The following is a 21,328-nucleotide window of genomic DNA, read 5'->3' on the forward strand; positions in this document are numbered from 1 at the left end:
ATGTATAGAAGTCCAAGTTATGGGTTGTTTGGAAAAGTTCATGAAAAGAAATCCCCAAAGTGAAATATTATTGTGAAATCAGATAAAAATTCAGTTTATTTTCCTTTAATGAAATCTACACTTTACTAGCTCGGAGCATTATAAAGAGAAATTAGAGACACATTGACGTTAAATTCTAAAACAGTTTTAATGTATACAATGGCCTCAATTTAATAGGAGCAAAATCCAATTTAGTATTTTGTGACATTTTATTTAAGTTCAGGTGGGGAGAAAATGCAGCCTTCATATTACTTCATATTGCTTAGTAGAGGCAAAAAGTAAATGATGCCATGGTTATTTATGAAAAGGCCCAAAAAGAATGGCTTGGGGAGGGTCAGGCAGCCCCAGGGAAACCGGCCTGGGAGTGCTAACTTTCTCTCTGACTAACACAGCCTTTTTGGGGGTCCCTTTACTCTGACCTTCCTCCTGCTTTCAGTTCTGGGAGATGATTGGTGAGGAGCATGGAATCGACGCGGCTGGGAGTGACCGCGGGGCCTCGGCCTTGCAGCTGGAGAGAATCAGCGTGTACTACAACGAAGCCTACGGTAGGCCCGGGGGGCTCTGGGAGCAGTGATCTGGCAACTGGGAACACAGACAAAGGAAAGGCAGAGGCTCAGGAGACAGAAATGTCAATGCAACGATGTCCAGGCTCAGGCAGGCGGCAGGCAGGGCAGCAGGATCCCCAGAGTGGTGGGTCCCCAGCCCCTGGTCAAGAGGCAAGACTGAGGAAGAAGCTGCTGGATGGGGCACACACCTTAACACAAGCAGGTGAAGTACTCACTTTCCGCCATGGTTTCACAAATGAAGCCAGAACAATTTCCAATATGAAAGAAGAGAATCTGTCACTGGCACTAGCACAGAGCAACGACGGAAAGTGTTTCTTGGGTATTCTATAGATTTGTGAGATTGCTGTTGGGGTCAAAAATAAGACGTTAGATACTCAAATCTCAACCTACTGAGGGCCCCTTTCTAGAATATCCATGATTTTTTTGGACCAGTATGGCAAGGTCTATTCTGATAAAACATTAACTTTTAGAAAAACAAACATGCTGACTTTTTCCTATTTTTCTACACAGGTAGGAAATATGTGCCCCGAGCAGTCTTGGTGGACCTAGAACCTGGGATGATGGACAGCATTCGATCTAGCAAATTAGGAGCCCTCTTTCAACCCAACAGTTTTGTCCATGGTAGGTTTTTCCAGAAGGTTCCACCAGGAGGAGTAGCGGATGCCTTAATGGTGCCCTTCTCTTTTCACCTTGCTGGTTACTCTTTTTTGCCACAGGTAACTTTGGGGCTGGCAACAACTGGGCCAAAGGCCATTACACAGAGGGAGCTGAGCTGATCGAGAATGTCCTGGAGGTGGTGAGGCACGAGAGCGAGAGCTGTGACTGCCTGCAGGGCTTCCAGATCGTCCACTCCCTGGGCGGGGGCACAGGCTCCGGGATGGGCACTCTGCTCATGAACAAGATCAGAGAGGACTACCCGGACCGGATCATGAATTCCTTCAGTGTCATGCCTTCCCCCAAGGTGTCGGACACAGTGGTGGAGCCCTACAACGCGGTCTTGTCTATCCACCAGCTGATTGAGAATGCAGATGCCTGTTTCTGCATTGACAATGAGGCCCTCTACGACATCTGCTTCCGTACCCTGAAGCTGACAACACCCACCTACGGGGATCTCAACCACCTGGTGTCCTTGACCATGAGCGGCATAACGACCTCCCTCCGGTTCCCGGGTCAGCTCAACGCAGACCTGCGCAAGCTGGCAGTGAACATGGTCCCCTTCCCCCGCCTGCACTTCTTCATGCCCGGCTTTGCCCCGCTCACGGCCCAGGGCAGCCAGCAGTACCGGGCCCTCTCCGTGGCCGAGCTCACCCAGCAGATGTTCGACGCCCGCAACACCATGGCTGCCTGTGACCCCCGCCGTGGCCGCTACCTAACAGTAGCTTGCATCTTCAGAGGCAAGATGTCCACCAAGGAAGTGGACCAGCAGCTGCTCTCCGTGCAGACCAGGAACAGCAGCTGTTTTGTGGAGTGGATTCCGAACAATGTCAAGGTGGCTGTTTGCGACATCCCGCCCCAGGGGCTGAGCATGGCTGCCACCTTCATTGGCAACAACACGGCCATCCAAGAGATCTTTAATAGGGTCTCTGAGCATTTCTCAGCCATGTTCAAAAGGAAAGCTTTTGTGCACTGGTACACCAGTGAAGGGATGGACATAAACGAGTTTGGGGAAGCTGAAAGTAACATCCATGATTTGGTGTCTGAGTACCAACAATTTCAAGATGCCAAAGCAGTTCTAGAGGAAAATGAAGAGGTCACGGAGGAGGCAGAAGTAGAGCCAGAAGATAAGGGACATTAACTGTGAGAGAAGCTGTGCCACGGAGCCGCTTACAGAACAGTTTCTCATTAGATTAGTGTTTCTCCTGCAGCATTCCAAAACCCATTCTGCACTGCAGCACAGTGAATGATACGCACTCATCATTAGCTTCAACACAGGGACTGCGGGAGATGGGGTGGGGAGCAGCTGATAGGCATTAGGGTCTTTGCTGACATTTACTAACTTTGACGAGTTTGACATTAAATGCATACTTATTAACTTAAAAATATTGCAAAGTGTAAAGTGCTCCCTTTGTTTCAAAATGTTCACTGGCTATTTATCATATGCCCCGTGCCAGGCATCCAGACTACACGTGTGGATCCACAGGAGCCACCGCAGCTGGTGTTAACTTTTTAAACTCAAGCAGCACTGATAAGCACCCTGGAATCCTCACTTGGTATCCGAGGGCTACTAAGACTCTTCCCTTAGGTTCTCTCCTCTGAGCAAACACTGCCTGGCATCCTGCCTTCCTGTGTCTGCCAGCCTTCACAAGAGCCAGGTGCCTGACTAGTACATGGGGAGCTACAGAGCCAAGGTCAGTGTAAGTCAACATCCACTAGAAATAATCCATGTTGTGTGGACCTGTGCACACAACCTGCTAACTGGAAAAGAGGAAAAAAGAAAAGCCACAGTCCTCCCTAGAAAAACACCTGGTCCAAACATGAAAAACAAAAAGACAAGCAAAACTAATCTGCAGCCTTCTGATCTTTATTTCTGAAGAGCTAGCTTTGAACATGTATGTTTATATATTTTAAATTTCTTATTACTGTTAGATCCCAGGAACTCATTAATAATCATCCTTGGTTTTCCTTTTGAAGTGCTCTTTTCACTTTCATTCAGTAATCACCCCCCAAAAAGCTCGGCAGCCTCTTTGAGAAAGGGCACAGCATCTGATCAGCAACCATTCAAATGCAGGAATGAAGCAGCAGCGGCTGCAGTGTCCTTCTCAGTTACGGAGGAGGATGTCGTCTCATTAAGGAACTTTTACAGTTCAAATTAATTTGCAGAAGTTGCCATAAATGTTTGCATGACACAGCTTTAACACGACATGATTTTAATCTGCTCACATTACAACAGGACCAAATTCACAAGAGCGCAATCAAATCAACCATAACTTCTTAATTACAGTTTACCTATTTCTGACAGGCAGCACTGCCATCTCTTCCAGCACCATCAGGGTTTTAATGGCCCTCTAGAAATACCACTGAGATACACTATTTGATCCATGGATAACTGGTAATGGGAAAATGCTCCGACCCTCACTGCAGTAAATATTTACTTGCAGGCAACTGGGTTTTCATCTCTTGATTTGCTTTTGTAATCAGCAATAATAAAATAGCAGGTGAATGGATGACAGTTGCTCATTCTGAGAAACTTCACTCTTCTCACATATGCATCGTGAGAAAATAACTAAAGTACGTATCAAGAGAAAAATACCTTGTCATTGGGATCACCAACAAGTCTTCTATTTACAAACTTCAAAAAACACAAAACCACCATCATATTTTCAACACTTTCTACTTGTGGTTCAAGAAGCACTAGATTTAGTAAGAAACTGCACCACTGCACCTATGTACTTAGTTTGAAGTTAGTAACTTCCTGAGATGCTAAAGACCTATACCCTGCGATTATACAAGGACTTACACATGCTTCCTCTGGTGCTTTACTTCCCAAACCTAAAGGGGCAATGAAATAGATGTAAGGAGAGAGGGATTTAAACCTTTTAAACACTTGTGATTTACATTACAGTAAAGATTTGTTTGCTCAATAGTAATCATTAAAGTATAAAATAATTTGGCAAAATTGCTTTATTTCAGACTAAATCAATTCCTTTTCTTGAAGCCTAACCACCCCGACTGAGTAGTTAAAAATATTTAGAAATGCATCTCACCATCCTACTCTTTTGTATGGTAGAAATAGATTTAAAAACACAAAACACAAACTAGAAACCTAGAGAAATCTGTCCCTTCTGATTTTGAAGAGCTTATTCCTTTAGCAGTATGGTTGCTACGGCGACATTGGTCTCTCAGAGACCGAGACAGCAGAATCAGAATCTTAGAGCTTATCCGATTCCTTCACTTCACACACAAGGACTACGTGAACTAAAAGACTGACTCCCTCAAACATCACCCAACCAGTTAGTGGGATACCCACAAGTTGGTCTGATTGAGGTCACCTCATCATTGGGCACAGGTGTCCTGCCAGCCACCCAGCAGCACTGGAGGCAGGAAGTTTATTTCATTATACTACTGGTTCCGGATGGTAAACTTGTCTTTTACTCAGTTACTTCACTCCTTTCCATACCACAAGCCCCATCCCTAAGTCTCACCTCGTAAGCATTCCATCTGCCTCCTTAATAAATGACGTATCTCTAATTACTTGACTGGAAATAATTTAGCCCCTTTATTAGTTACTTTATTCATCCCATTATCAAAAAGGCCCTACAGACCTGTGATTCATTTATTCCTATTCCCTGTAATGGAGGATGCTTCCTAGTACCTTAGTCTTGGGGACCACAGCACTGAACTGAGGTATCCTAACTTGCAAATAGCAGGCTGACAGCTCACTCCAGGGGCTCCTAACGCACTGTTTTCCAGAGGCACTCTTTCCCACTCAATCGGCTGGGCCTCCCTGATCACTCTGTGCTGAAAATTCAATAAAACCTACAGGTCAAGTACTGGGACAGTAAGTCATTCCCAGAAGCTGGGACAAAGACTTTCTTTTTGGCTTGACCTCAGCATTGCTGACAGTGGCCCTGATGAATTCTTGTGAGCTTAAGTATCATAGTGAGAACGTGTCCTAGAACAGTGTTTCAAAATTTCCAGTTCAAATTTATTTCTCCATTCTCCAAATAGTTAAAATCAGGCAATTAACTTTGCAATGGTATTTTACCTGGCCAAGTGCTTCCAAGTTTCAAAGAAAGATAAAAACAGTAACTTGCAACAATTCTTCATCCCTAAATAATCAATTAATGAAATCACTATGAAAATACCACGAAACTGCGTTGTGATCATCATGCCCCAGACCTGCAGTCAAAAACTTTAGATTGTAATTTTAGTTTGGCCATCAACTCAGCAAGCAAGTTATTAAATAGCTTTGCCTCATTTCCTATGAGAAATGTTACCAGAATATAAAGATTAATTTACAAAACAATGTGAAAAGCACTTTGTGCTTAAAGTAATTGTTCTTATCTATAGGTTTTAAGTGCATAATACAAAAAAACGTGAGTACAATTTAGTATTTCTTCTTCCAATAAGCACTTTTAGTATGGAATAATTATTTTCATTTAGGTTACTGATGACCAATTCATTATTCTGACAACAATCCAAAAATAAGGAACTACAAAGCCTCAATGGCAGCAGATAATTTTGATCACCAATTAATGTCATTAAACAACTAATTTTGAGACATTTTCAAAATGCTTTCGGCATCCCTTTGGTCACTAAATATTAAATCTGGCTTCCCGTGCTTTTAAGAAACTCTGGTTCACATGGCTATAATCACGCAGCTGTGCAGACAGTTCCTTTAAAGAAAATAAAAGTCTGACAGAAACTAAAAATCAAGAGTAACAGTGAACCATACTTCAATTTATTGACATTGTCAATTTATGAACAAGACACGGTTTTTTTTTTTTCCATGAAATAAGATCCTTTTCAATCTGCCGTTAACATGTGGCCACACATCTTCACCTTGGAAATACGGCACATCAAGTTTTAGTCAGGGTCTAGGAAGAAAAAGAAAATGCAACAGTTGCCGGCTAGTTCTCGGGTGTTTTCTTAAAAATTCAACATGAATATAAGAAATAACTTCCTTATAGTGAACTGTATAACTGTGGCTATAAATCACATTGCCTTGGCTTGGATGTAAAAAGTGCCGGTTCAAGTACACAGGCTTAGTCAAGCAGGCATTTCTCGGCTGAGTGAAAGTAAACACTCTCCCAGTAATAAAGAAACTACTTTGCCTTTAAAAGACGCTCACATCTCCTGTGCTAATGAGGTGAGGTTCCTAACCCCGAAAGACATAACAGAGAGGGGCTAATGCTTTGTTTAAGGGGATCGGACACTACTTCCCCAACCCCAGGACGCCGCAAAATCTCGGCGTTTGATGCAGAGTCTGGTGGCTCTGCTGCAGAGCGGTGTGAGGCTAAACGATTTGTTTATTGTTAAAACAAAACAACTCAACATAAAACCAGGTCTCATTACCCAGAATTATGAGATTAGATAGCCCCTAGAAAAAGGGCTAAATTCAAAACACTGCATCTCCAGACTTGTAATAAAATATTTACTAATTCAAAATGAAAATAAAAAGTGCTTAGGGGAGACAGTTCCAATAAGTAAAATTGCTCATAACCACAAGCTGCCAAAGGATTAATATTTCTCACATTTCCGTGATACTGTGGGTCTGAAGCTTTTTAAAAGCAAAACAAGAAAATGAAATCTGGAAAACATCTCTGACAATTTGCTTTGCCTACCTTTGAAATAACAATGTCAAGAAAGTACTTTAGAGATAAAACCACTTTTATAATTTGGAACACAAATGTCTACACTTAGCAACTGTACAGAACTTTTTATTTCATGAGAATGTAACTTTACATCACCAACATCTTTGAAAAAGTAAAATGAACCAAACCCTCTGAAAACATAGTAAATTTAGCAAAACAGTAGACACTGCAGGGTCTTGCAGATTTTATTGCTTGATACAACAGCAGGACCCTTCCCTGTACTTGTAGTTAAGATGTTCGGGAAGTACTGATTTGTGAAAACATTAGTAGATGTGGGGGAAATAAAAATGTAAAGAACTGTAATTTTTCATGCTCTTGAACTGTTATGTTAACTCCAATAGCAATTATAAAAGTGGGGAGTTCATCCTCCAAATTATTTGATTTGCGCAGACAAATGAAACAGGTTTAATTAAATAAGATGGCTCTCTACCTAAGCATTGCTAAATGAACTGAAAATCAATGTGCCAATTACTTCTGCTTGTCAGAGCCTGAAAAGACTTTCTTTTTATTAGGCCACGGGACTTCTATAACCTGTATGCTTTAAATTATATTATCCCAATAACTAACTTCCAAATACACGGACTAAAACATGAACAGAACCCAAAACTAAAATTATTTTGATCTTTATGGTGTTCCAAAAACTTCAGATGCAACTGTTCTAAATCAATCAGTAACTTACAGATTATTCCTTCTTTACTTTCACAATTTTTACATTGCTGCCAGCAGTCTTCTCGGCATTTGCTTTGAATTCTGTCTTCAGTGCATCTCTCACTGCTTTTGCACAGATCTGGGAATATCGGATGTAGCTGGGAGAAAACGAAGGTATATAGTTAATTATCAATATTCCAGCCAGACAGCTGTTAGTGTGCTTTCACTTCCTGCACTTTTTATTTTGTTTTGGTGGTACCTTAGTGTACGACTGGATTTAAAAATATGACTAACTCCAAAAAGAATCTATACAAAGAAAAATAACACTAGAAAAAAATGTACCGAAGTATTAGCTGGTGTTTGGATGCATGATCTTTGATTTTTCTTCTTTGTACTGTTTTCTCTTTAGAGTATATTAATTCAAAATAAAAGCTGCATAAATGTTTTTAAAAATCCCACAGCACAGAAAAAAAATAGACCAAAATGTTAACAGAGACTATAACATGATTAATCAATTCTCTCTCCTTAAAACTTTAATTACGTTATTCTTGAAAGGTCAGGTATACATAATTAAGAGAAAAAACTATTTTGAATTAAAACAGTTCTTCCTGTACTAAATTATTTAAAGGCTTTCCTGAGAATACTGAATTCTGCATCACAAATCTGCCACTGAAAATACTTCCTAATCAAGATTTCTAAATTAAACTGAAAAGTGCTTAGAGAACATCATCAATGCTAGCAAAATCGTAAAACCTGCTTCCTGTTTGGTAGATGGACTCCCATCAACAACGTAGTTTCCAAAAGATGTCAGATCACCTTTCACACTTTTGAAAAACAGGAAGCGGGGAGGGGTGCTGCCTATTTTCTCATGTTTTAGAATTTATTTTGGGGACTCAGAGGTGTGAGTTCCAATGTCTGCGTCCATTCTTACTAACTGGGTGACCTTCAGGCTGGTCAACCTTTTCAGCACCTTTATTCACCTGAAAAAACAATAGAATAAAATGGTAACACCTGTCCTGCTGACAGCTGGGAGGAGGAAAAACAAAGTGTGAAAAGGTACGGATCACAGGAAAGTTGGCTAATAAATGGCATCTGCTACTGGGACTATCATCCAGTAGTAGATCATCCATCTTCCAGTTCTACAAGACTGCTTGCTTGACCTCAGCAAACCGAGAAGCTTAGTTGTAGAGCGGTCACATATACCCACAAAATGGAAAGTGCAACACCATCTAGTCAACGAACAAGGTGTGTCACCTGGAGCATGGTACTTCTGCTCATTTAGGTGCATGGGTCAGATGTGACACCTACAACCAGTGGTTTTTGGTTCCACTATGAGACACCATGTCCTCAAGTGGGTTCCATATTTGATCTTTCCAGGTACCAACTCTCACCTTTGTGAGGGGCTCTCTACAGTTTACCAATGACTTTCACCCCTTTTACACATAAGTAAACCTGACGTTGACAGGACTTAAAAGTTTAGAAATATGTGTAACGTTGTAAAAGACTCTACCGCGATGCTGGATTAAAGATCAAAGCTGCCAACAGCGGTCACGTGGAAAGAAATCTCCTGTTTCCCGAGGTGGCTGTGACTGTACTACTGTCACCACCTGGCTCCAGCACCATTCTGGAAAAGGCTTGCTGAACAAGAGCAGAGCTCTCTCTCGAGAAAGCTCCCATTCGCAAAGGTGTCCACGGGCACTCTGTGGGTGCTGGGCCGCCCCGACGGGAGGCGAGGCAGGACACAGGCGCACTCTCACGCGAGGCCGAGGCCGCGCCCTCCAGAGCGCTTTGCCCATAGCGACGCCATCTTGGCGGCGGCACCCGAGGCTCGATCCAGTACCGGTCACGCGTGGGGCAGCTGCTCCCAGCCGTGTTCTGCATGACCTCTGAGCACTTGGATGCGTGCGGGCCGGGCTCGCGGCGCCCTTCCCTCTGGAGGCGTGCGCCTACCTTAGTCCAGCCTGTCGCCAGTAGGCCACCATGCTGTCGAGAAAACGGAGCGCGTCGGGTCGAATCGCAAAGACGCCGGCAATGTCGGCTCAGCCGGGCGGTTCAGCCGCAGGAAGTTCAGACCACAGAAGCGGAAGGGGCGGGGTATGCGGACCTGCCAATCACCGCCTCCTGCCCCGCCCCTCCCTTGCGCACTGCCCCTGTTGCCCTGCCACGGAAGCCCCCTGGCGCCAGGAGCCAATGGGCGCGCGAGGCCTGGACCGCGGGTGCCAATCCCCGGGCGGGCCAGCCGGCTGCGTCCACCTATTGGCTCTGCGAGCGCCGGAGGCGTGTGTCTCCCGGGGCTTCCGTATTACCCCGACGGGGGTAGGCGGGGCGGGGACGGCCGGGGCAAGAGGGCTGGGGGGGCCGCCCCGCTCGCGGGGGGCCGTGGAGCCGCGTGCTTTCAGGAGGCGAGGACTCGAGGCGGCGCGGGGACGGTCGCCCCGAGGGCCTGGTTTTGCGCCCGCTTTAGGGAAACGACGCCGGCTTTTTAAAAATCTGTGGACAGATAAGCGTGTCCCGAGAGCTGAGATTCAGAAAAACGCTTAGGCACCCTTTTTCCCAGAGTGACAGTAAACCCTGGAAACCCGGTGGAGGACCCCCTTTGGCGTTTTCTGTTCTAGGATCTGCTTCCAATGTGCGACAAGACGGAGGGTAAGGCAACAGTTGCCACTGTTGCTCGGGATGGATGGGAAGAAAAATGTGAGGAAAACCCACTGGACGCACAGGGGATCTGCCACGCCGCAGGAAAATGCTCATCTCAGTGCCTGTGATTTAGAGAACCAAACTCTTAACCCAACGCGGTGAAGTCTCAGTCTAGGAATTAAAGCGTTTTTTCTCATACACAGGAAAAAAAAAAAAAACAAAAAAAAAAACTTTTGCTCTTCACCTTAATTATTAAAAAGAATTATAATCAGGAAAAACAATACTTAAAAGAAAGTTTTTATTAACAAAAGTTTTTCTTAATCCACATTTCAACTTTAGTATTAAATAGTCCAAGGGTTTCATTTATGAACACTTATTCCAGTTTAGTCCTCTTAAATTCATTTGCTTGCGGTGCATTTATGATTCACAGGTAAAAGCTATCAATTACCAGCTATTTCAAAAAATGTAACCAACTGCACTGGAAAATGAAAATTTATAGTTTTATAATTAGATCAGCGTTTAAAAAAATCAAAGGATAAGGATTTGTTTAAAAATCTATTAGGGCATGACACCTTTTTCAGAACAAGTATAATTTGCAGAAATTATACAAGGCAGATTTTCATCAAATATCAATTATTTAGCGATATTTAGCTGAAATGTTATTTCACTTGTAAAAACTATATCCGGTTACAAAAAAAATCAGAAACCTTATTGAATTTAATCTGCTTTTACAAATGTCCTAAAAAGTCTTAAGCTATACAATTTTTAAGTAGGAAAACGATAATTTAAAAATAGTTTGGCTATACTATTTCTGTGGTTATGTACATATATTAACTGGTCTCTGATAGGAAACAGGACTAGAAGTTTATCACACTAAGCACTGTAAAATAAAGGCAAGAGCTAATCATCTTGTAGCAAAAATACTCTCTATGCAACAATTGCAAATGTCAAAGTTATTATTTAGTGGTTACTAATTGGCTGCTACAAAATAGAAAACAAAGTACATTTATTGGATTTTCAGTTTGCAAGCTGCCCTCTGACATCCCAAACACAGAATTCCCATCAATAAAAGCTGCAGTGCAATTCACTCAGTGGTTGGTTTCAGGCCAAGCCTCCCCCCACCATTATCCTTGTTCTTTCCCACCACCCCCAAACCCTGCATTGGCACCATATTATTAAAAACATTCAGTACCTGGGGTTTATGCTTCAGAGCAAGACATCACTTGAGTAATTTCAAATGATGTACAGCTCCTTAATGTAAAAAAGATGTTTTGTGGTCACAATTACTTCAAAAAGTAATTATATTCAAATAACCTGACATATCATGCCTTAGCAATTACAAAACCATGATTTTGACACATGGCAATTTTTAAGTTAGGCAAATGTGAAATGCTAAAAGATGTGAACAGCCGTTCTTCTGTTTAAGTTAGAGCGCTGCAAAACTCAGGTAATGACTTTATTTTTTTCAGTTAACATAACCAGCCCACGGTACAGCATACTAAATCATAAAGTACAAATCCAAGGAAGTTAATACCTTTACTAAGTTACAAAACTTTGGCAAATCAATACAGTACTCTTTAATATAATGAAACCATACTTTTGTTGGAGTCATGTTACTTTAGTGATAATTTTCACTCCAAAAATATTAAGTACCAAATCAAAACACTGGTTTTTAATGGTGGTTTATAGCAGAGCAAGTTATTTTACACAAAATATATTTTAAAACTACACAATTTCTCCTTTTAGGTGAGTTCCCTTGTGCAAGCTGTTCAAGTATACAGCAGCAGGGCAGTAGGGTCTGCTGTGTTCTGGGGTTGGTCCAAAGTCAGGTGGAGTTCCAGTGTATGAAAAGCGTGAAAATCCTACCTTAAGGAGATTCAATATCAGTACTCATTTCCAAGGAATTCTTGTTGAATTTTCACAGAAATACTGGAACCCTCAAAATCAGATAGTTAATTTCAAAAAACATTAATTTCAGATGATCCGTTTTATTTACAGGCCCTGCATCTGTTTTGATCAAGTCACATAGCCTTATACCAACTTAGAAAAAAAAATACCTAAAGTATAGTTGTATTTTTTAAATAACAAATAAATATATAGTCAGCTTGGAGAGAGCTGGAGTACCCGACGTTGCCTACCAACTTTCACTATCACTTCTCTGTAAATGCTGCTGCAGCCATTGGAGCCCGTATGCTTCCTCTTGCTGAGGCTGTCAGTTCTTCAATCTCAGCATTTAATTTGTGTATTACCCATTCCATTGCTTCTCGGCCCTTAAAAAAATCCAATACATTTATTGTTAGTGAGAGCAAAGGCATATATCGAATTAATGACACACCAGGAAGTAACAAGGAGAGTGACAAGTTTAACTAAATCTGAGATGACATTTTGTTTTTGTCCTGGCTTTTTCTTTTCTAATGTTATTTGGCAAACATCAACTGAGCAACTGGCTTGATCCATAAACTGACTTTTATTTTGTATGCAAAAGATGTTCTCAAAATAATCTACAATTAAATAATAGGATGTCTTATTTATTTCATGATTACAGTGGTCCCCTTTTTAGGGGCAAGAAGATCAAATCCCTTTGCTTTATATTTTAAACCAAAAGCCTGTACAAGGTCCTACAGGATCTGGTCCCCAACTCCCTCCTCACCCCTTCTCTCCTAGTCTTCTGTGCAGTTCCTTGAAAAACAGAAAGAGCAATCGCCACTTCCTGTCTCAGGGCCTTCACACATGCAGCTCCTCCACCTAGAACACTCTTCTTGGCATACCCCTTGCAATCAACCTGTCCCCATTACACGCTCAGCAGAAACATCAGTTCCTCAACACTCATTAAACATTCTCATACCTTTCTGCACCTTTTCTTTCCTAATGACATGCTTCGTGATTAATGTCACCTGCCTTTTAGTTCCACGAGGGCAGGGACCACACTTGTTTTGCTCCCTGCTGGATTCCCTGTCTAGCCTAGCACTGCCTGACACAGAGAAGGCATCCGTGAGTATCTCTTGACTACTGAATGACCAAATTAACCATGTGCTATGAAACAGTGCATTAGGCATCTTTCTCTAAACTTAATGTTCTCAGTAAACAAAAATTGGTTCTTGGGAGGGATGGAAAAATCTTCCTCTTTTATGTATAAAGTCCATACATATGTATATGATATGATATAACTTAATGGAGGTGGCAATAAGGCAAAAAATGTCTAAAACAAGTTGGGGGGAGATAATAGTGAAAAAAAGTTGAGAAACAGTGCTTTAAATGACACACAGCTACACATCACTGAGCACTTCCTAAGTGCTGGGCCCCAGGCTACGTACTTGCAGTGTTATCTCATTTACTCCATGCCAACCCTGTAAAATGCGTAATCTCCACTTCAAAAATGGGAAACTGAGGCATAGAAAGGTTAACTTAGTTGCCCAAGGTTGAAAGGCTAAAAGCTAGAGATGAACCCAGAGCCTGTGTAACTAACTGCTCAAGGTGCTGCAATTTCCCAGGGTAGAGTGGGTAAGGGTCAACTCCTCATTTATCTAGGAAATGAACCAGGGAATAATAACCAAGAAGCAGCCTCACTTACTTTACTAGCATTGGAGGATATCGTACTTGCCATCAATCCTTCAAGGTAACTGCTGAGGCTAACTCCTTTCACAGTGATTATAGCTTCTTGAGTCAAAACCGTTCTGGAACAAAACATACTCATGCTGGTTCAGATGACCCAACTTTCATTTTCAAAAAATTTGACAAAAAAAAAAAAAAAATTTTTTTTTCAACACCCTTTACAATACATTTGATAAAATATTTTTTACTCACTTTTCTGGGTCCTGAGGATGTGGTTTGTATATAAGTCTCTCATCTACTGAAACCATATTTGTAAATGAAATCTACAAAAAAAAAAAAAAAAAAAAAAAGCAAATATTTTGGAACTGAAGATTCAAAATGTTTCCAAAATCAACACACAAGCCAAAATCTTACTAGCTAAACACAACAAAACAACAAATAAACCACTGCTATTATTGCATAAACTATTCACTGCCTACTTTTTATTTAAAAAACAAAGTTGAGGAAAGAAAGTATAATGATAATACACATAATCCCAAACTCATTTTATTGAGTGCTATCCCCTTAGACAGGCAGGATCATCAGAGCAGGAAGGGTAAGGAAGCAAAACACAGGGCCAAGTCTGGGCTGCGCATGCTCAGAGTCTCTAAACCACCCCGTGAACATGCACTCGCTTATATGTCAACTAGAAGAGACACAAAGAACTCAGCCAGACAGTTCAAAATGAAACAAAAGGGGGCCAAGACTTACATTAGTAGATTTGAGTTCCATTGTTTTCTCTACAGGATCAACTACAGAATGTTCTTGCACATACGTCTTTGTTCTTGCTGCACCAATAAGCTAAGTAAAACATTCAGAATTAGTAATCAGAGGAGGAAGAATTTCTTCCCAAGTACATCAATATTTTATTTGCAGGAAAAAATGTCAATATCTTGAACCAAAAATCTGTTTCATAAAAACCAGAGGAAACAAGCAAAGTTCAGAAAAATGGCCTATTGACACAATATGGATGAGATGAGACTGTCAGACACAAAACCTTTTCCCACAGGCAATTAGAAACCAGCCCACTGAGATGTCTGCAACGTGAGGCACCACGATGAATCTGCCGAGACGCAACAGTGGAGCACTGAGGCTGAACTATGGAAATCAGGCTTGGGGCAACATGGCAGCTAGAAAAAAGGAGAACTCAAAGGCATCTGTATTTTCCCAGAACAGTCCAAGGGAGGTGGCACCTCAGCTTCATTCTCCAGACAGAAAAACAGCTTTCTCATGATGGAGGATCACACATCGGTGTCCACGGTCACTCCCTGTGCTAAGACCCCAAGCCCATCCCCTGACGTTGCTCATTTCTAAGTCCGCACTAGCTAATGCCATGGTTTGCATAAAGGAGGCAGTAAGTACATTCCTAATAAAATGTATACTTTTGTTTTCCTAGTGAACCTACTTTCCATAAAGAGACCCTCTACAGAAACCTGGATCCACTATTACACCGGTTTTCTCACATTATGGTAAATTGGCATTCAGTTTCTTCCTGGTTAAATCTGCTCACTAAAGCCAGCTTATTCTTAAGGGAATAGAATTATTTCTAAATGTACAGGAAGGAGTTCCAGACCTTGGAACAAATGTGGCAAGAACAAGTCCGAGAACATACTCCTTACTTAATGTACCCAACCCACCACTGATCACAGAACTGTCACCTAACAATCATGACCAGACCATTACTTCCAAGTCTCAAGTTGCTGGCAAAAGGAGAAAAAGCAGAATATAAGTCTTTTCAGATTACACAGAATTAGCTGGCTTCCTTCAGAAGATTCTATCAGGTGCCTTCATGAAGACTGTAATAATATTTCTAATTCATTATACACTTATAATTCAAGTTTATTATAATACAACTTGAACTGATGCAAAAATGACATTCAGAATCGGCTCCCACAACCTGTTTGAAATTATAATGCAGTTTAGAAAACTTCTCTACAGCAGTCACATTTCTCCGGGAATAAAGACACACTTACAGACTTCACAATGGAAGGCAGTCCCCACTCTGTGCTGAGAAGTCTGTGGCTGTGCAACTTTCCAGAGGGATCTATATGTCTGTCCAACACATCAACTCCAACCACACTTGGGTTCATAGGGTTTGGGTATTTCTGCATTGCAGCTGTTGTAACAGTTTCCCATGGGTGGCTACCGATGTGAACCAAAACAAAACAAAACAAAACACCCAAACATTTAAGAATATGCATATGAGTTAAACAGTTTTTATAATCCATCAAATCATTCTTTACAATGTAAGTTTAATGAGTTTTCCTAGGAAAAATTATCTTCTGAAACAATGATGATTATGGGAAATCAATCTACATTTTTAACAGGCTTCAGTATTTTTCCACAATACAGACTATGTAATAAAACTCATATCTATAAAGATCAAAGTAGCCTACAAAGCATTACAATATAGTTTCTTAAACCATTTTTCCTACTTACCATTATCCACTTTCACATGTAAATTATTTCTAGGCAGAACCAGTGATTCAAGAAAATGTATTTAAAATTGTGTTCTACTGAAACAAAGAGCCAAACGTATCGTTATGCTATTTGTTATTTTGTCTGATCCCAATTCTATCAGGTTTTAAGGAAGTAACAAAAGTAAAAGAATTTATGGGCACTATAAACTCTTACGGGGATCACAAAAAAGATCCAAAGCTTTGATTTAATTATTGAACTTTTCCTTCATATTAATGTAATAAATAACATTCCCTCCAGTCAATCTTTATTCATTGTTTTTCTCAAAGGAGTGATTCCGATTTCTGTTTTGAAAAGGTCACTCAATACAATAAAATGTCCTTAAGGCACTCCTAATATGCTACTTCCTAATATTCTCTTTTAATATTGTAAGCACTTGCTTATCACCTAGTATTGAAGTGGTAACAATATCACATCACTTGAGAACTTGCAGTATCTTATTTTCTTGAAAAAGCACATGTGCTTGGGTGATTCAAAATGTGATGCACCTTTGTTCACTTCACAACTTCTATGAATAAAACACTTGTACAAAAGACATCATTTTCAAAAGGACATTAAGTACAATCAGTATTAAAGGTGATTTAGTCCACCTGCAGTCTGATTCTAGCCCCTTCTATGCCACTTATCTGTGCTCTCATCTTCATTTGAAGGAAAAAGACAAGATCTGGGGATGATGTTTCAAGCTACAATGACTGATAAGCCACACAGCATTACTTTTTATTTGTCTAAAAATGAAACAGGTAGACATTATTCAACTTTTTAGAGACCTCAGATTGACAACTACATCTTTGTCAAAAAAAGGAAAATCTCTACTACATTAATTTCCCAGAACCCTGGACAACCAGTGACATTATTTTTAATGTTTTCATTATAATACTGTTTTCTCTATAATATTATACAAATGAACCTCATTATGTCTTTAGTCTCCAGGCTTATCCAGCAATCAATGCAGATATATAAGCAGAGTTGCTTCATCAATCTGAACCGTCCCCACAAATAGAAGCATACAGGCCAAGCACTCTGATTCTTACCAAAGCAACTATCTAAAATGAAAATCAGATAAACCCTCTGCAGGTCTCCATCCAGTCATATACCATGGTTAGCTGGCTTCCATGCCCTTATCTCTTCCCCCAACCCTCTCTAAAAAATTAATAATCGCATGGCCTCAGGGTGGTTATGCATTATTTGTAATTGAGTCCATCTCCCCTTTCTGAACCAACTTGAAACCACTGATGTTGACTTAGCTTGGCTCTAGATTATGAACCATAGCCAGCTCAAACATTACAAACAACACTTATTATGATTAATAATCTTCCAGCAATTAATATGAACTGTATTAACATAATTATGTGAAAAGGATCTCATAATGGAAGACATTCAAAGACTGTACCAAAGTAGAATCAGGAGGACCTGGCTATGGCTCACTGACCTGTCCCACTTCTTCACCCTTGAAATCAGGTGAGGACATTGTTAACTACACTGGGGCAGCAACAATGTCTTCATTTACTTAATAAAATGTGATCAATCCAAAGAACAGTGCCTGACACATACTGGGCATCTCTATATGTTGAAGGAATCAATGAATGATTTCACCTGGTTGCCAACTGTAGGCCCCAGAAGAGGCCTTGGAAGAAAGTGCTGGAAAATCAATAGATAAGATGTAGAATGATGACTTAGATATTGTTGTTAGTAACATCCTAAAGATGAGAAACAACATTCAGATTTGTGAGGGGAGATTATGACTTCAGCTTCAGGTAGGCTGAGTTTGAAGGGCCTGTGGGAAAGGAGGGTAGCGATGCCTAACAGGCACCTGAAAATAAAGAGCGAAGCTGGAGAGGCTGGAGCTCAAGGTACAGATCTGGGTGCCATAAATGTGTACTTATCATTTGGGACTTTGACCAAACAGCCCAGTTTATATGGGGAGAAAGCATGGATCAGGGCTTCTTCTCCCAAGATAAAAAAAGTCTGTGACAAAAAGAGAAAAAAAAAAAGAAATTAAGATCATAGATGAAATCCAACATAGGAAGGCCAACAACAGAATCTCACTGAACATTTACACTGAATGGGAAAAAGACAGGGAAGTGTTGAAGATAAAGGCAGAAAGATTACAGAGGGAAGCAGGGGACGGGTCAAGAAGGAGCAGTAGGAAAGATAAGGGAGAAGATAGTGCTTTATTTTTTGAGACAGGGTTTCGCTCTTGTCCACACTGGAGTGCACTGGCGTGATCCCAGCTCACTGCAACATTCACCTCCTGGGTTCAAGCGATTCTCCTGCCTCAGCCTCCCGAGTAGCTGTGATTCCAGGCATGTACCACCATGCCCGGCTAATTTTGTATTTTTAGTAGAGACCGCGTTTCTCCATGTTGGTCAGGCTGGTCTCAAACTCCCCACCTCAGGTGATCTGCCCATCTCTGCCTCCCAAAGTGCTGAGATTACAGGCGTGAGCCACTGCACCTGGCAAGGGAGAACAAAGTTCTAAAGAGACTCAGTGCCAAGAATTTCTGAAGCATGCAAACCTGGAAGAGGAATGAAATTAAGCATCCCCAGAGCTGAACTGGACTAGTGATGAATGTGGCTAGGTTAATGAACAACATAATGACTACAACTCTCAAGGCTTCTTCCTCCCACAAAGACTGTAAACAGTAGGAAGAAAAAAAAGCTCCCTTCTGATTCTAATATTCTACACTTTGCAGGATACAGCAGGCCCTAGGATGTGTCCTGCTAAGTACAAATGCTGACAACGTTTTAAAAGTTGCCTTCAGAGGCTGGGCGAGGTAGCTCACACCTGTAATCCCAGCACTTTGGGAGGCCGAGGCAGGTGCATCACTTGAGGTCAGGAGTTGGAGACCAGCATGGCCAACATGGTGAAACGCCGTCTCTACTAAAAATACAAAAATTAGCAGGGGGTGGTGGTGGGCGCCTGTAATCCCATATACTTGGGAGGCTGAGGCAGGAGAATCACTTGAACATGAGAGGCAGAGGTTGCAGTGAGCCAAAGACAGTGCCACTGCACTCCAGCCTGGACGACAGAGCAAGTGCCTCAAAAATAAAAAAAATAAAAGTTGCCTTCAGAGACACTTTTTAAAACATAAATGGCTTTGTAGTATATTTATTTACAAGGCTATACCAATTAAAACTGTGGCGATGACATTAAGATCAGCGGATGAGAGCAGGTAACTCAGGAAAAAAAAATTTGCTGCTTTAAGTTTGTGCCTTTTTTGTTCACGGAATTATGGACCTGGAAGAGAATTTAATTCTCCACATCCAACTGGTTCAAGGCCTATTTTCGTTAATAAACATTTCACACTATCCAAAAAGATGTTCCTGAACATGGCCTCAAAGAGATTCAACACGGGTAGGCCATGACGACCGTCCTCTTCTATTGCTCAGATGAAAATGGGAAATCCAAGGTCACACGCTTGTTGCTGCCAGAGCTAGACCTTGAATTCCAAATCCAAGGCTCTGCGGCGTAGATGAACAGGTTGGGAAAAGGTGTCACGTCCTGGTGGCCTGAGTTCACCCACAACTCACAATCGGAGGTAGGAACTCCACCCAAACGGCGACCAGGAAAAGTCCACTCTGCAGAAAACCAACACCTCCCTCTTGGGATTCTCGGGTCCACGTCCCAAAGGGGTTCGGCAGGGCGGGATGTGGCAACCCTAAGTGCTGTCAAGGACCTCGTGCTCTGCGACGCCCCCAGGACCTCAGGAGGCCGCTGGCCCGAGGCTGCCTCCTGGTGGGGGACAGTCCGGAAGTGGCTTCGGCGGCCCTCCCCGCCGCAAGGCCGCCTGGGCCCGGAGGTCGGAGCCGTCCCCTCGGCTCGGGCGCCTCGGGGTCGTGACCTTGGCCAGCCCTCAGTGTCCCCCGGGCCCGCAGGCTTCAGGGTTCGCCCCTATCGCTAGGCCCGACGCCTGGAAGCCTCCTGAGGGCCGCCTCTGCCTCGCCTGGACTCCAGAGCCGGCGTGCCCACCCTCCCCGGAGCCGTCCCCGCGCCCCAAACTTACTCGAAGACGTGCTCCGATGTCCAGATCTTCATGGCGCCGGCGACCTGAGCGATGACCGGGTGGCGCCAGGGCACAACTAGGTACAGAGGCTACACCGGCCCCCGCCCCGCCCCCAGCACACCAGCCGGCCCCGCAGCGCGCAGGCGCCGTCAGGGCCGACGCGAGGGACGTCCCGACGCGCGGCCCCACGCCCTATCCCGGTCCGGGTTTTGCCCCAGCCTTGCGCGCGGCGCAACGAAACCACGCCCCTTAGCGCCCGGCGCAACGCGCCGGCGCAATGCCGTAGACGGCACCTGGAGGCGGCGGCGAGGGAGCTGTGCTGCGCACGCGCGGCGGGCGGGGGCGGGAGCCCTAACCTCTGGGCGTAGTTGGGTCAGGTCCAGGAGGTGCCTGGGCTCCCGCCCGGCCCTGTTTGTCGTTCTGGCCCAGCACAGCCTCTCCTGGCGTTTCGAGGCGTGTGGACGCATCCGGTCAGCCTGCTGACATGGATGTTCCTTGTGGTGCTTACTTGTGCAAAATTTCCTGGTACCCTATAGAGTTCCTGCCGCCTCCTGGGGTCAGCCCGATCTATTGTCCCAAATCCACCAGCCAGCCAGCCGATCAGCTGTGCCCTTCCCACCTGCCCTCCAGGAGCTTGCAGCCCTCGGAGGGGATAAGTAAGGCGTGATGCGGAGAACCTAACGTCAGACATGCCATGAATACCCCAACCAGGGGTGCAGTCCAGAAGCACAGTGAAGGGGCGGGTGGCAAAGCCTCCTGGCCCGGCAGACCTTGCCCTTGGTTCGTAGGATGATCTGAGCTGAGATGTCCCTGCCAGAGAGGGTTCCCTCGTCACCCTTTCTTAGCAGATCCTCCGACCTTTGTTACTCTGCTCCATCACAACATCCTGTTGCATTTTTCTTAGCGCTTACCCCTCTGACATCACCTTGTTCATTTATTTGTTGTAACTCCTACTCGAGCCGAGCCCTTGAAGTCAAGGATCTTGCCTGTCTTGTTCCAAAAAATTCTCAGTGTCTCCTATATAGTCAAGGCTCAAAAATTACTTATTGAAA

General features: G+C 42.9%; 3 protein-coding genes across 6 annotated transcripts in view; 1 reads left to right on the forward strand and 2 right to left on the reverse strand.

Annotated features, from left to right (window-relative positions):
• The window catches only part of TUBB1 (tubulin beta 1 class VI), a 19,029-nt gene extending 14,813 nt beyond the window's left edge, over window positions 1–4,216 (forward strand). For both annotated transcript variants that reach the window (XM_037729561.1, XM_017503435.2), the window contains exons 2-4: window positions 476–584; window positions 1,116–1,226; window positions 1,322–4,216. In XM_037729561.1, coding sequence (XP_037585489.1) covers window positions 485–584; window positions 1,116–1,226; window positions 1,322–2,400 — 1,290 coding nt within the window. In that variant the 5' untranslated portion in view covers window positions 476–484 and the 3' untranslated portion in view covers window positions 2,401–4,216. The remainder of the gene's footprint in view (window positions 1–475; window positions 585–1,115; window positions 1,227–1,321) is intronic.
• The window catches only part of ATP5F1E (ATP synthase F1 subunit epsilon), a 22,449-nt gene extending 12,774 nt beyond the window's left edge, over window positions 1–9,675 (reverse strand). Inside the window, exons 1-4 of one of the 3 annotated variants that reach the window (XR_005196160.1) lie at window positions 9,518–9,675; window positions 7,599–7,725; window positions 4,986–6,142; window positions 1,755–1,757 (exon numbers count right to left, since the gene is read on the reverse strand). Coding sequence is in view for 1 of the 3 variants with exons in the window: in XM_017503440.2 (XP_017358929.1) it covers window positions 7,602–7,725; window positions 9,518–9,549 (156 nt within the window). In the remaining 2 variants the exon portion in view is untranslated. Of the gene's footprint in view, window positions 1–1,754; window positions 1,758–4,668; window positions 6,143–7,598; window positions 7,726–9,517 lie in introns of those variants that run through there. The other 2 variants (XR_005196159.1, XM_017503440.2) reach the window with 2 other exon arrangements.
• An 811-nt stretch (window positions 9,676–10,486) lies between these two features.
• PRELID3B (PRELI domain containing 3B) lies at window positions 10,487–20,482 on the reverse strand. The gene is made up of 6 exons (XM_017503438.2): window positions 20,277–20,482; window positions 15,769–15,937; window positions 14,507–14,596; window positions 14,009–14,079; window positions 13,776–13,878; window positions 10,487–12,474 (listed from the first exon to the last, which is right to left on the reverse strand). Exons 1-6 carry the CDS (start codon window positions 20,306–20,308, stop codon window positions 12,355–12,357), a joined length of 585 nt encoding a protein of 194 aa, XP_017358927.1. The 5' UTR covers window positions 20,309–20,482; the 3' UTR covers window positions 10,487–12,354.
• Between the last annotated feature and the right edge of the window lie 846 nt (window positions 20,483–21,328).

Source organism: Cebus imitator, unplaced genomic scaffold, assembly GCF_001604975.1.
Source record: "Cebus imitator isolate Cc_AM_T3 unplaced genomic scaffold, Cebus_imitator-1.0 Scaffold311, whole genome shotgun sequence".
In the NCBI taxonomy this organism is placed as follows: domain Eukaryota; kingdom Metazoa; phylum Chordata; class Mammalia; order Primates; family Cebidae; genus Cebus; species Cebus imitator.

Bases quoted from the DNA above. Each gene is read 5' to 3' on its own strand.
- PRELID3B (XM_017503438.2), bottom strand. From the start codon at position 20,308: ATGAAGATCTGGACATCGGAGCACGTCTTCGA. The intron at 15,938-20,276 runs GTAAGTTTGGGG...TCACATCGGTAG, and splicing joins ACATCGGAGCACGTCTTCGA to CCACCCATGGGAAACTGTTA. The intron at 14,597-15,768 runs GTAAGTGTGTCT...TGTTTTACTTAG, and splicing joins TGCCTTCCATTGTGAAGTCT to CTTATTGGTGCAGCAAGAAC.